Source organism: Leguminivora glycinivorella, chromosome 6 (assembly GCF_023078275.1).
Source record: "Leguminivora glycinivorella isolate SPB_JAAS2020 chromosome 6, LegGlyc_1.1, whole genome shotgun sequence".
Classification (NCBI taxonomy): domain Eukaryota; kingdom Metazoa; phylum Arthropoda; class Insecta; order Lepidoptera; family Tortricidae; genus Leguminivora; species Leguminivora glycinivorella.
Window position 1 is genome coordinate 1,810,029 of NC_062976.1, and position 18,992 is coordinate 1,829,020.

The following is an 18,992-nucleotide window of genomic DNA, read 5'->3' on the forward strand; positions in this document are numbered from 1 at the left end:
TCAGTGGACAGTAGGGATGGTATTATGTATCTATCTATTTCAGTAAGGTTGTGGCGCCAACGCGGCGCGAGCGACGCGCAGCGTCATTGGACCGGAGGAGTCGGATGGACGGCGTACATTGCTGCTTATGAAATTATTAATTATTGACGCCTTGTCCATTTTATTTTCAATTATACCTACTATTTTTTAATCAAAGTCATATTTTACTATTTTTAAATGTAACATAAGTGCGTTTTCACATTATCCGATCCGATATCGGATGTCGGAACGATTTCAATAGTAAAAATCAAAGATGGCGACTTAAATGTATGGGATATCGGTCCTACATCCGATATCGGATCGGATAATGTGATAACGCACTGTCTAAACAGTAAGTACCTAAAATTTGACTTTAATTAGTTGTAGTTCAGCATGAATAGGATTGGATCCCCGGGCCTCGTCTTCACAGCTTACAGTTTGGTTGGTAAGACTCTTATTCATAGAAAAATACAACAAAATGCGTAAGTACCTAAGTAGGATTATTAAACTACCTGACATACATAAATTCATAGGAGTATGGTAAATCGTATTGTTCTATTATAGTTAAGTTGGTTCATCTCAAATGCATAGCAAAACTACTGAAAAGTTAATAAAAGACTGAAAAAAATATTCAACATTACAAATAAAAAATAAACTAAAACATAAAAGCAGCAATGCATTCGGTACAGAATTCGCGCCCTAGCTCCCTATATCCCGGCAGTATCCCGACAGCTTCCGCGCTACGCGCTTCAGTCATGGGGCTGGAGAAGAGAACTATCAAGATTATTGTCATTGTTGTGGTCGCTGTAGTTATTCTTGGTAAGTTTTTCATTATCAATCAGCAATGTACTCGATCCGGTCACTTATTTTTTGCCTCATTTCACTATGGAAACTTATTTGCTTAGCTAATGAAAAAAAAATAGTGTGACACCCTGAGACCTATTAAAAAATTACTTGACGATTAAAGTTCTTGAGTGTACAGAATTCGCGCCGTTTATATGGTTTTTTAGCATTTTTTAAAAATATTCACGACATCGACATTCACGAAAATACTTTATTGTTTAAACTTTCCGCCTTTTTTAAAACGACGTGAGTACCTAAGTAATGCACTTGTATTGAAAATAGTTTGTTCGATTTTTTTTGATTGAGAACAATAGAAGGTGTTTGCAAAAAAAATGTTCTACCTCGTAGAATATTTTAATTAGAGATGGGCCGAATATTCGGTAAATATTCGGTATTCGGCATATTTCTCAATGTTCGTATTCGGCCGAATAGTTCGGTTACATTGCCGAATATAAATTACCGAATAAACAAGTAAACAAAGAGCGTAAATTGTTTCGTAATTCATCGGATAATGACATCCTATTTCAGCATTCTAAGGTCCCTTTGGTAATCAAAGGGAGTACAAAATGCGTTAAAATATAAATAATAATTTTGTGAAAAAGTAAAAATAACGTAGCGCGTAAACGTAACGTAGAAACAAAAATCAAAATTTTCTTTTGCACTAAATTATAGGAATATTAAGAGCCTTGGTAAGATAAATATATCCATTATCAATTATTGAAATCGGAAATGGATCGGTCATAACCTTCGAAGAGGAGCTACCAACAGCGCCAGTATCGCGTTTGAGTGGCGGCCTCAAGGAGGAAAGCGAGCCCGCAAACGCCCCGTACACACCTGGAGGCGGAGCGTTGAGAACGAGCTGAGGGAATATGGACTGAGCTGGAACGAGGCCAAGGCGATGGCTCAAGATAGAAAGGCGTGGAAGGATCTTGTGGAGGCCCTATGCACCTATGGGGTGCCTTAGGACATACAACAACAACAATTATTGAAAAGTTTTTAACTTAGAGTTTTAAAATATGGCGCTACCGAATGTTCGGCCGAATATTCGTATTCGGCAAAGTCCGTATTCGGCCCATCTCTAAATTATTTTTATTCTATTTTCAGGACACGAGTTATTTAAGACCACGATTCTGGTCAACATTTTTTTTTTAACTTTTATAATTATTTACCTAAACTGACTTTTCAGTACTGATGGTCCTTTTTGCCCGCACTAGGGCGAAAAGTGGTTCATTTCTTGTCAGGTCGAAACTTCGGAGGGCCATCTGAAAATCGGAGGGAAATCTGAAAAAGTCATATAATACACGTGCGAAAAGGAAATTCGTAACGTAACTCGTGTCGATTTAAACACTCCCTTCGGTACTGTTTTAATTTATCGCCACACGTTTAGAACTTCCTCTTTTCCGCACTTGTATCGTAATGTACTATTATGTCGTCACAAAGATGTTGAAATGATTTCAGGTGGCTTACTGGGGCTTCTACTCGGCCTCTTGTTGTACCCGTATTATGTAGGTAAGTCCAGATTTTTATTAATTTTTTCTACTCCCGTACAGTTATTCGTCATTTAAAACCAGGACCTACGCCAAATCTTGGGATTAGTAGTCGTCATGAGCCGTGGGAAATGCCGGGTTGACGCAAGGAGGATGATGACTGTTATTCGTCATTTACAGGGTCGTGCATAGATCTTTATAACCCTACGCACATAAAAGATGTCAAGAAAAGTCTAGATAATCTATTCCCCAAAAAAACCGGCCAAGAGCGTGTCGGGCCACGCTCAGTGTAGGGTTCCGTAGTTTTCCGTATTTTCCTCAAAAACTACTGAACCTATCAAGTTCAAAACAATTTTCCTAGAAAGTCTTTATAAAGTTCTACTTTTGTGATTTTTTTCATATTTTTTTAAACATATGGTTCAGAAGTTAGAGGGGGGGCACACTTTTTTTTCCTTTAGGAGCGATTATTTCCGAAAATATTAATATTGTCAAAAAACGATCTTAGTAAGCCTTTATTCATTTTGAAATACCTATCCAACAATATATCACATGTTAATAAATAATAAAAATATCAGCCCCCCCCCCCTTTACATGTAGGGGGGGTACCCTAATAAAACATTTTTCCCATTTTTTATTTTTGCACTTTGTTGGCGTGATTGATATACATATTGGTACCAAATTTCAGCTTTCTAGTGCTAACGGTTACTGAGATTATCCGCGGACGGACGGACGGACGGACAGACAGACAGACAGACAGACAGACAGACAGACAGACAGACAGACATGGCGAAACTATAAGGGTTCCTAGTTGACTACGGAACCCTAAAACCGCATTTACTGGTTTTACCAAAAATGGTGGAAAACGTCGAAATGATAGGGAAAACGAATAGAGAAAGTCTGGGGAGGTCATTGCCCAGGGGGCCGATTTTTGAGTCTCACTGTCACTAAAATACCGGTTGAAAACGGTGAATTGCCTATTATTTTCAGTGACAATTTTCTGAATTCGAACGCCGTGAGACTCAAAAATCGGCCCCCAGCAGTTGGACACTAAAATACGCTAAATCGGCAGTTCTCGAAAAGTTTGTACAAAAATTAAGAAAAAAGTTAAATTTGTTTTTCTATTCCTTTTTGTTACCAAGATTTATTTCATGAATTGAGATTTTAATAAGTTTTCTCTAGTATCTATATTTTCTTAATTATAACAATTATCCTGTATATATCTCACGAAAGTAGACTTATATTACGAAATGTTGGTAATAAAATAGGATCAATTAAAATTTTCTGACGTGGCTATGTACAAACTTTTTGAGAACTGCTGAAATCAAGCGCGGCTCCAGCTTCGTGCCCAGGGGGGGGTCACGTGGTCTATTTGTATGGCCCGCCTAGGCTCCAGGGGGGTCATGACCCCCATGACCCCCCCCGCGCATGACTGAATGAATATATAATATCAGTTTATCAATACATATTTAACACCTTATGTCATATAAATAACAAATCATATAGCGTAGGTCTTTTGTTAGACATGACAAAAGCATACGAAAAAGTGTCTCATAAAATATTACTTACAATTGGTTTCAATCGTACCTAGAAAATCGCAGGCAATGTGTGGAAATAAATCACTTTGACATAGCATCGAAAGAACTAAGAACTGTTGCATCCGATATACGTTACACAACATGTTCTATACCACAAGGCAGTGTGTGTGGATGCCTCCTATTCATAGCCTACATTAACGACCTACCGAAGGTCCTAGACAAGAACACGACCTGCGTAATGTTTGCTGACGACGTGTCACTGTTATTTGATTGCACAAACAGCGTTGAATGTAACGACCACTTAAAAAGTGTTTTTAATAAAGTTAAAAATTGGCTTAGCGACCATAACTTAGAGATAAACTTAAATAAAACGAAAATTATGCAGTTCAAACCAGTACAAAAAAGACCTTTAGAACTTGACCTAGACCTAAATTCATGTAAAGTACAGGAAGTAGAAGAATTTAACCTTTTGGGGATAAAAATAGACTCCGGAGTAAATTGGAAAGCACATATTCAACAGATAAAAAGTAAAATGTCAAGATTTCTATATGCACTTCATGTACTAAAGTCAAATACAAATTTTGAATGTGCATTATCTGCATACTATGCAAATGCCTACTCTTGGCTATGCTACGGTGTAGTGCTGTGGGGTGGTTGCACCGAAGCCAAACAGCTATTTGTAATGCAAAAAAAGTGTATTCGCGTCCTGGCAAATGTGCGTTTTCCAAATAGTTGTAGTCCATATTTTGTCCAGTATGAACTATTAACATTGCCTTCTATTTACATACTGCAATGTGCTCTCTTTGTCCGCGAAAATCCCTACTTATTCGAAGTAAAACAAGATAAGCAGAGAACTAGGGAACAGTACAGAAATAAACTATTGGTTCCGAAATGTAAATTACAAATGTATAAAAATAGCCCACACTACAATTGTATCATTATTATGAATAAAATCCCAAATGAAATTAAACAAGAACCCCGATATGTGATATTTAAAAACAAGCTAAGAAAACTATTAATTAATAAATGTTACTACTCTGTAAAAGATTTTCTTAATGATGACAATTTATCTAAATATATAAAAGAAGAAGCTGACTGACTGACTGACTGACATATCAACGCACAGCCGAAACCGCTGGTCCTAGAGATGTCAAATTTGGCACGTAGGTTCCTTATATAGTGTAGAGGAGCACTAAGAAAGGATTTTCCAGAATTCACCTACTAAGGGGGTCAAATGGGGGTTCAAAGTTTGTATGGGGAAACAAGATTAGTTTGACTATTTTATTCGAAACTTCACAGGAAGATTCCTTAAGACGTATGACTGAATACGTGTTTCAGGTTTTTTGAAAATTTAACCCCTAAAAGGGTGAAAAAGGGGTGATAAAGTCAAAAAATCAATATGGGTACCGTTTTTATGGTTTATCGGGTCGCTGATCACGATAAATACAACGTTTTTAAAATGTAACGAGGCGGAAGTGAAATACCTTCTCCCCTGTTGTGGTGCAATGGGGTTTAAATATCAAAAAAAAATATAAAAGAAGATATTGACTGACTGACTGACATATCAACGCACAGCCGAAACCGCTGGTCCTAGAGATGTCAAATTTGGCACGTAGGTTCCTTATATAGTGTAGAGGAGCACTAAGAAAGGATTTTTCAAAATTCGCCTCCTAAGGGGGTCAAATGGGGGTTCAAAGTTTGTATGGGGAAACAATGTTAGTTTCACTGTTTTACTCGAAACTTCACAGGAGGGAGGGTAAAAACATATGACTAAAGACATGTTTCAGGTTTTTTGGAAATCTAACCCCTAAAAGGGTGAAAAGGGGGTGACAAAGTCAAAAAACTAATATGGGTATCGTTTTTACGGTTTATTGGGTCGCTGATCACGATAAATCTAACGAAGCGGAAGTGAAATACCTTCTCCCCTATTGTCGTGCAATGGGGTTTAAAAATCAAAAAATATATAAAAGAAGAAACTGACTGACTGACTAACTGACATAATATATCAACACACAGCCGAAACCGCTGGTTCTAGAGATTTCAAATTTGGCACATAGGTTCCTTATATGGCGTAGAGGAGCACTACGAAAGGATTTTTCAAAATTCTCCTCTTAAAAGGGTGAAATGGGGTTCAAAGTTTGTATGGGGAAACAAGATTAGTTTGACTATTTTATTCGAAACTTCATAGGACGATTCCTAAAGACATAACTAAATACATGTTTCAGGTTTTTTGAAAATTTTACACCTAAAGGGGTGCAAAGGGGGTAAAGTCAAAAACACAATATGGGTATCGTTTTTATGGTTTATCGGGTCGCTGAACACGATAAATACAACGATTTTAAAATCTAATGAGGTGGAAAAGAAATTTTCTCTCCTGTTGTTGTGCAATGGGGTTAAAATATCCAAAATAGCCATAAGTATAGGTTTAGTGTTTATCTTTACTTCTGGGTCAAGAGATTTCAAATTGACACGGAATTTCCTTAGAGGACAACTAAGAAAGGATTTTTCAAAGTTCACCTCCTAGCACGATAATTTGACAGGGACAGGGACAGGGACAGGTACAGGGACAGGAACGGGATAGGGTTAGGGTTAGGGATAGGGATAGGGATAGGGATAGGGAAGGGATAGGGATAGGGAAAGGATAGGAATAGGGATAGGGATAGGGATAGGTGTAGATAAGGATAGGGATAAGAATAGGGGACGGGGACGGGGATAGGGATAGGGGAGGGACGGGACGGGGACGGGGACGGGGACTAGGATAGAGATAGGGACGGGGACGGGGATAGGGATAGGGGAGGGACGGGGACAGGGACGGGACGGGGACGGGGACGGGGACAAGGATAGAGATAGGGACGGGGATAGGGATAGGGGAGGGACGGGGACAGGGACGGGACGGGGACGGGGACGGGGACAAGGATAGAGATAGGGACGGGGATAAGAATAGGGATTGGGGTCGGACTAATCGGTCGGCAATCGATATCTAGGCAGTGTAAAATGCAGGTGGCTCAGTGCGAAGGGATTAGTAAGTAGGCATCGGCGAGTATCCTGCATCCGTAATAACTATTACATTCAATGTGCTGTAAGAAGATCGTTGTTTGCTTGCCTTTTATATGTTTACGTTTGCAATAATTATAAGAAAAATGGAAAAAATTGTAAGCGATAATGCAAGGAAGTACTTTTTACCCTACCGACCATAGCGTCGAGATACTGGCTATGTAGGTTATATGAAGTTTCCCCAGTATAAATATTTATATAGGTAAAATACAAACATATTCGTACCTACTACCTACGCTGTGGTCGCTGTGTAACAAATTCTACAATCATTGCAAGAATTTCTTTTAAAACAATAGTAATATGTGTAAGGTACAGTCAGCCAAAAAAGTGGTTTAGGTACCACTTTTCGATCAATAGAGTCAAAAAGTGGTAAACCACTTTCTTGGCTGACCGTACAGCAAATGGATCAGTTACAATGGTCCCCCAGTCGAGAATTGCCCCGCTTTACCTTAATCGAAGTAATCGCGGACAGATGTACCTACAAAGAAACCTATGGATCCAAATGAAAATCTTATTTTTTGTAAACGTTTCATAAGAATACTTTTATTACGCGGGCGAAGCTGCGGGTAAAAGCTAGTAATGTATAATATAACTGCGATAATTGATATATTTAACGTAGGTATTTATTCTCAATCAATAGCTAGACTGGATAATTTATATGATGTTCTAATTTAATTTATTATGTAATTTTAAATGCATTTTGTTATATTTTGTTTTTAACTAGTTATAAGTATGTTGTGTGCCCTAGCAGGGCGTCATGGACTGACATTTATAATATTATAACATCTTGATTTAATGTACATGACATTTACAACGAAATAAATGAATGAATGAATATTGTTTTAATAGTGTTGGAGGTGTGGCCGCGTTCGGTGGACGACTACAGATGGGACCAGCCGCTCATCCAGTTTCGACCTGAGGACCCGGGATCCTTCCATCCTTGGATCCAGCGCACCAATGATTTCCTCAGAGGTAAGCAGCTGTTAGTGCGTTTTCACATAATCCGATCCGATATCGGATGTAGGACCGATATCCCATACATTTAAGCCGCCATCTTTGTTCATTGTTGCCTTTGAAATCCTTCCGACATGCGATATCGAATCGGATAATGTGAAAACGCACTAAGGTAAATTTGGAAAGACTGTCTAGAAGGTAAATCCGACCCTATGGAGCTTATTGTTCTTTTGTTGCTTCTAATAATTATGGTTTAATGTAAACACACTTACAGAAGGTTGATAGAGCAAAAAGACTAAAGCTCTTTTTTTCCGACTTTGTCTGAAATACTGATATGTCTACGGAAAGTTTCCAAAATTCTGAAATTTTTACATAGGAAAACTTCGGAAACTTTCCATAAGTATGTAAGTATGTATGGACAAATGTATGGATGGAAACTTTCCATTTCATAAATTTAAATTGCCTTTATTTTTCATGAAATTTTCATGACTTTTTCAAGAAATTTAATGTTCTTTTGGAAATTTTCCTCAACTTGCACATCACTAGTTTGAAAAACATTGTAATTACCTAGAATTATCAGCGTTATTGTCCTACAATGGTCTCACAAACTTGACGTCATTATCGGGTCTAACTCGATTATCGACCTTTTATAAATGAAATAAAATTAATCATGGTCATCCATCATCCTAGCAATAAAATTTATCATGGCAAGAACGGTGAAAATCTTTCGAGCTTAATAATTATATTCTTTCCCCTCAGTGTATGAAACAATGGTTCCCGAAAGCCCTCCCCGCGCACCTTGCACGACTCGCGAGCGCATGCATACAATGCCTCGACCCCCGGACTGCGACCAAGCCATGAGGAGATGGGACCCGTGTACCATCGATATGGGATACGGGTACCCTATGGGCACACCTTGTGTGTTCCTGAGACTATCTCACGTTAGTATAATAACATACAATCACCTTTAGGACTCTGACCAAGCCATGAGGAGATGGGACCCGTGTACCATTGACATGGGATACGGGTACCCTATTGGCACACCGTGTGTGTTCCTGAGACTATCTCACGTAAGTATAATAACATGCAATCATGTTTAGGACTCTGACCAAGCCATGAGGAGATGGGACCCGTGTACCATCGATATGGGATACGGGTACATGGGCACACCTTGCGTACGTGTTCCTGACACTGTCTCACGTGAGTACAATGCATACAATTTCTCGCTGAGACTATCGGGTATTGGCACACCGTGTGTGTTCCTGAGACTGTCTCACGTAAGTCCACGTCACGTATTTTAACCATATCCTAAAAATACCGAACGAACACAATCTGCGTAAGAATTGTTTAAATTAATAAAGTGTAAAGTTTCGCTGCCACCTTAGTTTGTCCGACTCTATTACAATTTGACAAAATCTGTACCGACCTTGAATTTTATTTTATTTCTTCGCAGATAAACTACTGGACACCGCATCCGTACAACTATTCAATGAACCTCCACATCCCGCCTGAGATGCCCAAGCACATAAGAGAGGGAATGGTAAGACATTTACTTAAAACTCTGTGTTGGAAATCAGCAGAGGAACAGGGCACACAGGGAAGCCAGGCACTGGACACTGAGATTACGGGATGGCGAAATGATACTTCACATTTAAATTATATAGGGTCTATTTAGCTCAGTTAAACTGACACACTATACATTATAATAAAATTAATTAATCATGTGTGTAAAGGGCACGTATAAAAAATAATTAATTAAAATAAAGTAAACGGGGACGACACAAATCTTACATGCTGCTGCTTGAGCGTGAGCTTAGAGAAAGAGAAAGATCTCGCTTTTCTTTTTAATACCATAGCTAATATATAGCATAGACAATCATGAATATCTATAACAGATGATCTATTATGTTCAACACGCCTCCTTATGCTTTATATTAGATAAAGATATAACGTGACACTGATACATTGGATAAATACTGAAGAAAAAAGTTATTACATCATATACACTCCAATCAGAAAAATGACTCTACATTTAACAAGTTATAAGTACTTAACTATTATGGATTAGAGTTTTTTAGTAATACATTTCAGTTTCAGACCTTTTACAAATTTTAAATGCTTCTGTACACATAAGGGTTTAGTGAGCACATCGGCTATCATATCATCGGTACATAAGTATTTAACAACAAAGTTTTCCTCATGTATCAAGTCTTTAACAAAGTGGTACCGCAAGTCTATGTGTTTAGTTTTCCTATGAGAATATTCCTTGGCTAACAACAATTTCTGTGCACTTTGATTATCATTGAATACACTGACACTAAATTGTTTATCAATAATTTCTGACAAGAAATTCTTAATAAAGCAAATGTCCTTGCAAACATCAGATATACAAAGAAATTCACTCTCTGTACTAGAAAGGGCAACACATCGCTGTTTCCTTGCCTCATAGTTGATGACATTATTACCAAGTTTAACTACAAAGCCAGTATAAGACTTGCGGTCAGTTACATCATCTCCCCAGCTTGCGTCTGCAAAAGCGTTTATTTCAAAGTTCTTATCTTTCTCGAAATACAAACCATAATTGATTGTACCGGCTAAGTATCTCAACACACGCTTTGCAGTCCGCCAGTGGTTTTCATCAAAACATGTACTGAACTGACTTAATTGGCTACATGCATACGAAATGTCTGGACGTGTACAGACAGACAAATACATAAGTGAACCAAGTAGTTGCCTATACTGATAAACATTGTCATCTAAAGGCTGATTAGACTTCTCTAATTTGCAATTTACAGGTAGTGGAGTTGAAACTGGTTTACATTCTGACATATTGTAACGCTCAAGCAGTCGTTTAATATAATCATGCTGATCTAGAACAGTTACATTATTGTACTTGGTAACATTCATACCTAGGCAATTTTTTAATGTTCCAAGGTGACGTATTTCAAAGTGCCGTTTTAGCAATGATGTAACTGTTTCAATACAATTATTGTGAAAAACATAAAAATCATCGACAAACAACGCTATTATTATATACTCAGTCTCATTTTTCTTAACATACACACATGGCTCACATTTACTTTGCAAGAAACCATTATTAGCAAGCAATGTGTGTATTTTGATGTTCCACATTCGGCTAGCTTGTTTTAAGCCATATATACATTTTTTAAGTAAACACACTTTATTATTATTACTTTGGAAACCAGTTGGCTGTTCCATGTAGATTTTTTCATCTAACTCACCATTTAAAAAGGCTGTGGTGACGTCAATATGATCCATGCACAAATCCAACTGATTTGCAATAGCAAACAAAATTCTCAAGGTTGAATGCCTAACCACAGGCGAATAGGTATCAGAATAATCTATCCCTGGTTTTTGACTATAACCACAAGCGACAAGTCTTGCTTTATACCTATCTAGATTACCCGTGGAATCATATTTCTTCTTAAAAACCCATTTGTTTCTAACTATGTTTACATTTTGTGGACGATCAACTAATTCCCACACATTATTTTTAAGCATTGAGCCCAACTCATCCTCCATGGCACCATACCACTCGTCTTTCTCTGGTGAATTCATGGCATCACGGAACGTAAGTGGCTCACAAGATGAACTTGCCGCAGCAACGAGAGACGATATATGATAATCATTGTACCTCTCAGGAAGAGTACCTCGAGTACTCCGCACCGGGCGAGAGTTGGCCGGAGCAACAGGTGCTTCCACCAACGTCGGCTCGTAGTCCGAAGATGCCGAGAGTTGTGGCGGCGAGGTGACAGGGCTGGAAGGCACCTCATCCTCACCACCATCCTCGATGGAGTCCTCGGTCGTGCGATACAGCTCAGACAGAGGTGACTGCACTGGTGAGCTTGTCGCCTCCTCTGAAACAGTTTTAGAGTCTCGATTAGGTAAATTATAATTGACATCATTATCATCGTTTTGAACATTATTACAATTACTACTACCTAAACTAGTATCACAGTTAGTGTTCAAAACATCATTGCAGCAAGAATCATTAGCACTTTCTCTATTATTATTTTTAAATTGATTACTGTCATTAATAAAATTATCAAAAATAATAAAATTTGCTCCATTTGCCGCAGCATTAGCATGTAAAAGATTTTTTTCTATAAATTTGTCCTCAAGGAACACAACACTCCTAGAATAAATAACCCTTGTAGGATTAACAGGATCTATTAGGCGGTATCCCTTGCATGATTCACCATAACCTACAAAAATATGCTGTTTTGCCTTTGCATCCAGCTTACGTCTCCTCTGATTGGGTACATGGGAGTATGCGACACAGCCAAATACACGTAAATGACTAAGATCTAACTTATCAGATCCGGTCCATTCGCAAATGGGAATTCTACCCGACAATGCTCTGGTAGGCGACCTATTTTTTAAATAGATTGCTGTCATTACAGCCTCGCCCCAGTAGCGATCAGGTAACTGAGATTCCTGTAACATGGCTCGAGCTTTTTCAAAAATGGTCCTAAAAGCTCTTTCGCTCGTACCATTCTGAGAAGGTGAATAAGGACAAGTAGTTTGATGAATTATGCCTTCTTTTCTAAGGAAATCGGACAAAGTTTTATTGCAATATTCAGTACCCTGGTCAGTACGCAAAATTTTAATTCGCAATCCAGTTTGGTTTTCGACTAAAGCTTTAAAATGAACAAAACAAGAACTCACCTCAGATTTATTCTTCATAAGGTAGCCAAAGGTGCGTCTTGACCTGTCGTCGGTGAATGTCAGCAAATATCGAGCTCCGCCCCAGCTAGCAACATGCACTGGTCCGGCAACGTCACTATGCACCAGGTCGAGGAGATTGGCAGCACGCCCCGAGCTTGACTGCGGAAACGATGTCTCACACATCTTCCCAGTAAGGCAGGGAATGCACCTAGTAGAAGTGTTGTCTTCAGGCTGAAAAACGACACAACATTTATTCCCTCCACCCAGTAATGACATACCGTACCTGCTTAAGTGACCTAATCTTTTGTGCATTGTAGAATAAGGTACCGCATGAACAGCAGCGTTGGCACTCATGGATCCTTGCCCATGCAGGGACATAGAGTTACCTAATTGGGGGTCAGGTCGACCTTGCACATCCACTTTCAACTTATAAAGCCCATTATGCTTATTAATCGTTGAAACCTTATTGCCTGTGATCTGACATACATTGTAAATATTGCAATTATTATTTGTAAACACAACAGTATAACCTTTTTTTGTAATTTCACTAACAGACAATAAATTATTAGATAAACCAGGAACATAAAGCACATTATCTAAAGTCACATCAGATGAAATAAAAGTCTTACCAAAAACTTCACTATTAAGTTGCTGTCCATTGGCTATAGTAATTTGACATTTCCTATTCTTGACATCATGAAGAAGTGAGAGGTCTCCGGACATATGAGCCGTAGCACCCGAGTCCACGACATATTCCTGTGTATGTGAAGCGGTGAAAGCAGAAGCAAAATTGGTGTGCTCCTGGCCATTTTTCTTCCTTTCTTCTCGCTTCTTCTTGAAACAACGATTTGCAGTATGACCCTTTTTCTGACAATAAGTGCAACTGATGTTGGTTTTCTTCTTCTTGTTTGCAATAAATGCTATGTTGTCTGTAGTGTTACATTGGCTTCGCCGGTGATCTTCTTGAAGTAATCTGGTTCGGACAGCCTCACTCGACAAGGTCCGGCTAAGGTTAGCTGTCTCAAGGCTGGAAACGAGCACATTGAACTCCTCTGGTAAACCTGATAGAAGAATTTCAGCAATTTCTTCATCATCAATCACTTTCCCAATGTCGGCGAGTTGCGTGACGAGCGTCAAGACTCCTTCGATGTAGTCAGACATGCTAGCAAAATGACCGTACTCCACTCTGTGCAGTTTTCTTAGTAGCAGCACTCTTCTGTACAGTCCTTTGTCTTCAAAAGTGTCTGACAAGGCTTTCCAGGCAGCCTTCGCGGTCTTCGCATTGCGCACAATCTGGTACAAGCCGGGTTCAATGCCTAAGCACATTTTGGCCAAAGCACGTTTGTCTTTCGACTCATCTGCTTCGGTGCCGTCGATGCAGCCCCAGAGATTATCCAGAATAAGGATCATTTTAATGGCGAATTTCCAATTTATCCATGTATCCACTCCTTTAAGTTTCTCGAAGCTAGACATGGAGGTTGAGGTTATACACGTGTTCGTCGACCCCGTCTGCGCCATTTTCCCGTAACTCAAGTAATCTGGCAGTTTGCTCAGTGCCTTTTCTAGCTTTTCTTTTTAGCTTCTAGTGTCTGGGCCAATTACCTGTTGGAAATCAGCAGAGGAACAGGGCACACAGGGAAGCCAGGCACTGGACACTGAGATTACGGGATGGCGAAATGATACTTCACATTTAAATTATATAGGGTCTATTTAGCTCAGTTAAACTGACACACTATACATTATAATAAAATTAATTAATCATGTGTGTAAAGGGCACGTATAAAAAATAATTAATTAAAATAAAGTAAACGGGGACGACACAAATCTTACATGCTGCTGCTTGAGCGTGAGCTTAGAGAAAGAGAAAGATCTCGCTTTTCTTTTTAATACCATAGCTAATATATAGCATAGACAATCATGAATATCTATAACAGATGATCTATTATGTTCAACACTCTGTTGCTTTTCTTATCTTAAGCCCTTCAATAAGTACTACACGACTGGTCGCCAAGTTTCCGATAGTTCAGGGTCATATTGCTCTTGGTAGTGACACGAAACCACAGTCATCATTAATGAAATATTATTTCTTATGTGGCTAGAGCTATATCGCAAAATAGACACAACTAAGTACATACCATTTGTTATGGTGTTGAGTTTTGCAACCGACATTATCCTCTTTACACACACATTGTAACACAATTTGAAACAGAACTCCATAATTCAAAAGTTCACTCAGCCACAGGTGCACTTCTAGAACTTCTAGCAGACACAGTTTTACAAGCAATATACATAAATAAACGAAAATTACAAAACACAACGAATTCTGGAATCCTCGAGATATCTTTGAGAGCTCGTAATTATTTGGTAACTAGCTTTTTCCCGCGGCTTTGCTCGCGTTAGAAAGAGACAAAAAATAGCCTATGTCACTCTTTATCCCTTCAACTATCTCCACCTAAAAAATCACGTCGATTCGTCGCTTCGTTTTGCCGTGAAAGACGGACAAACAAACAGACACACACACTTTCCCATTTATAATATTAGTATGGATTATGACATTAATAGCCGTCAACTGATTTATTCGTTGATTCGTCTGGTACTGCCAGTATTCTAGCTTTTTGTGAATCATTTATTGTAATTGTGCAAAGAGTACCGTCTGATGAAAAGGAGTAGAAATTAAAAAGTGGCATCGTAGTGTCGTCTCGTTTTCTCATACATATTGATTTGAAAGGGATGACATTACAACGTTGGCACTTTTTAGAATTTCCTTTTTGTATGTAGTTAAAGTTAATTTTTTGATGTCATCTTGTTATATTGGTGACCAATAATAGTATAATCGTGCAACAAGGAAGATAAGGGGGATTTTGTCAACGAGTGTTAAAACTCGCGACAGCCGCAGGCTGGAGAAAGTTATAGACACGAGTTTACCTCCTGAACTCAACTACACACAATGTTTTCATCACATTTGAGAGGAAAATACAGAAAATAAAAATCATAAGGCAAAACCTTGAATGAACGGCGGTGTTGTACTGCTCGTTGCTATGGCAACGCGGTCAAGCGCAAATCGAGATGACCGTCACAGTTTCCTGCCAGATTGCAAATTATAACGATTTATCTATGTGAAATTTACAAAATAAATGATAATTACAAACACACTGAAATAATTTAAAACATCAATAAAATGCATTTTTTTATAGCTTAATAGTCAAATTTTAGTTATGCAAAAAAAAAATCCTTGGCTGATTGAAACATCCTTTGCCTGAAGTATTGTACGGATTGTATTAATTTTTAAAACTAAATCCATTACTCCCTTGGGAATAAAATAGTACATTATTCTTCAGTACACGTCGGCGCAATGAGACCAAACAGCAAATGTGATGAAAAGCATATTTGTATTATATTGTACTCGTAATCTAACAGGCTGCTGCAAACGGCATAGACTACGTCTGGGTATCCTGCCAAGGGGAATTCGGAGCCGACAAGGAGAACATCGGAACCGTACACTACATCACCGGCGGCCTGCCTCCAGGGTTCCCTTTGAGCCGTCTCCACACCGCTGACAGGATCCCCTACGCCAGCAGACATCTCCCGGAGAAGGACCCTGGGCCGCTGGTTGGCGTGTTCTTTAAGGAGCCAAGACGTATGTATAATTCCTTCCTATTTCAATGGAAAACGCAATGAATAAATAGCAATGAGCCTAAAGTAGCTGCTTGTGTTACTGACACAATCGACACTTGTGTGATATATCTTAGTTTAACAAAAACATATGAGGAATAAAAATTGGCCCAGAGTAGATCCTTGCGGGATCCCCATTTCAATGTTTAATCTTTGATTTATCACTGACACACTTAAGAAGCAAGAACGGGACTGGATTAGCATCTTACGTGAATTGACGAATAGGTGAGATTATGTTCGCTTTAGTTTACTGTTAAGACAGCGGTACAATTTACTACGGTAGGGGAGGCCTGCCTCTAGGGTTCCCTTTGAGCCGTCTCCACATTGCTGACAGGATCCCCTACGACAGCAGACATCTCCCGGAGAAAGACCCAGGGCCGCTGGTCGGCGTGTTCTTTAACGAACCGAGACGTATGTAAAAAGATGTCTTAGTTGTTTAACAAAAACACATGAGGAATAGAATTGGGCCTAGAGTAGCTCCTTGTGGTACTCTAATTTCAGTATATACGATCATTGACCTGTCTGACCGGCTGAAAACTAACGATGAAGTACTTAAAATTATGTTGGACTAATCTCCTATTTATTACCTACCTATATCCATTACCTAATCGAGAAAAGAAACACTTGCTTGCTCTTAACTTGGACTTAAAGTCCAAGTAAATTTAAAACATCGGAATATTTGGAAGTGATTTGCAATCATTCACCGCAACGCTTGCGTATATTTTGATTTGTTTCTTAACTCTTCTTTTTAATGAAAGTACTTAGCTATGATAAGTCTTAAGAATAACATTAGCCTCATTGACAGGGTATGTCAACATATGAGTAATGAGATGCCCAAAATAGATCTTTACAGTGCTCGTTATATCGTATGAATTAATTGCGTAGAGTTCGTAAAAAGAACGCTTTTTTGCTTACATGTCAGATTTAAAGTAAAAGGTATATCAGCATCGTCAATGTAGGTACATAGCTACGAAACCACATGGAGAAATTATGAATGAATCCACTTTTGAAGGTTACTTCCTTGACTGAAGACCTCAAACGTCGCGTCGCAAGTATGTCAGTTGTCTCCCTCGGCAGTAGTTATATATTTGGGGCGTTTGGGGTTAAAACCGAAGACAGTTGAAATCCTCACGGAAATAATATTTTACCCACCTTGAAAAAAATGTTTAATTAATTTTTTTTTTTTACAATTTGAGCAATATCCACACTGTCTAAATTGCTTTGAGCCTTTGACGAGCCAAAAAAAATGTCATCAAGCGAACAACTTTAGCATATGTCAAAGACAACTCAATTCAAAAAATTAAAATTTTGTAAAAACCCCCGACCGCGACATAGTTGACCGATTTTCATGAAACATGGCTAAGAATAAGAACACTCCCGACTAACTCAGCTTTCAGACAAAAAAAACTAAATCAAAATCGGTTCATCCGTTCGGGAGCTACGATGCCACAGACAGACACACACACAGACAGACAAACAGACAGACAGACAGACGGACAGACAGACAGACACGTCAAACTTATAACATCCCTTCGTTTTTGCGTCGCGTTAATAAATACAGTAAATTTGACAAGTTATTTCAATTCTAATACGTAGTGGCCGACAAACCAGAGGTGGCCGGTAAACCGGCTAAACTACCCTATTTATTTGTATGTTTTAGTTTTACTAAGATGTTAATTAAAAAGCAAGATAAATGGTCACTGTAAAATATATTCTACGATGCACATCGCTCACATCCGAGTATCTTGAATGGGTACTACTATAAGTTTGACGTGTCTGTCTGTCTGTCTGTCTGTCCGTCTGTCTGTCTGTCCGTCTGTCTGTCTGTCTGTCTGTCTGTCTGTCTGTCTGTCTGTCTGTCTGTCTGTCTGTCTGTCTGTCTGTTTGTCTGTCTGTGTGTGTGTCTGTCTGTGGCATCGTACTTAGCTCCCGAACGGATGAACCGATTTAGTCTTTTTTGTCTGAAAGCTGAGTTAGTCGGGAGTGTTCTTAGCCATGTTTCATGAAAATCGGTCTACTATGTCGCAGTTGGGGGTTTTTTCAAAATTTTAATTTTGTGGTTAGGTTAATATACTATATTCTTTCTTACATCTAGTTCCTCAATTCCCTCTTCTATTGCAGGTGGCGTGGTCATCAACGTAGAATGCCGCATCTGGGCTCGGGACATCTACTATGACGGAACTGGACGCACCGGACGAGCTCGCTTCGAGATCTTCGTCGAGTAGATGGTTCCTAGCTTCTTATGCTTGGCCTTTTTTTAATGAAATAGGCAGCAAACGAGCAGACGAGCCGCCTGATGGGAGGCAGTCATCGCCGCCCATGGACATAAGCAACATCAGGGGAGTCACTTATTATGCGTTGCCGACCTTTGAGAACCCTAATAATAGGTATGCTTTTAATATGGCCCTATAAATAATTGGCCATAGCCAAAGATGATTTTATTAAGGATTGACAATGTTCATACTAAGCATCGTACCTCCCTTTGTTAGCGCCATCTATTTAATACTATAATAACTACAATGATAGGACCTACATTTTTTTTTCCAAAAAGTGTATTGACGTCATATTATGATATTAAAAAAAATTAAAATTTTGAAAAAACCCCCGACCGCGACCTAGTGGACCGATTTTCATGAAACATGGCTAAGAACACTCCCGACTAACACAGCTTTCAAATAAAAAAAACTAAATCGAAATCGGTTCATCCGTTCAGGAGCTACGATGCCACAGACAGACACAC

The 18,992-nt window shown here is 38.9% G+C and overlaps 1 protein-coding gene across 1 annotated transcript; it reads left to right on the plus strand.

Annotated features, from left to right (window-relative positions):
- The first annotated feature begins 761 nt into the window (after window positions 1-761).
- On the plus strand, window positions 762-18,830 carry LOC125226883 (sodium/potassium-transporting ATPase subunit beta-2-like). Its single transcript, XM_048131042.1, has 7 exons — window positions 762-837; window positions 2,320-2,370; window positions 7,787-7,909; window positions 8,651-8,832; window positions 9,345-9,431; window positions 15,998-16,217; window positions 18,374-18,830. The coding sequence occupies exons 1-7, from the start codon at window positions 774-776 to the stop codon at window positions 18,475-18,477; spliced, it is 831 nt and encodes a 276-aa protein (XP_047986999.1). The 5' UTR covers window positions 762-773; the 3' UTR covers window positions 18,478-18,830.
- Window positions 18,831-18,992: the final 162 nt, after the last annotated feature.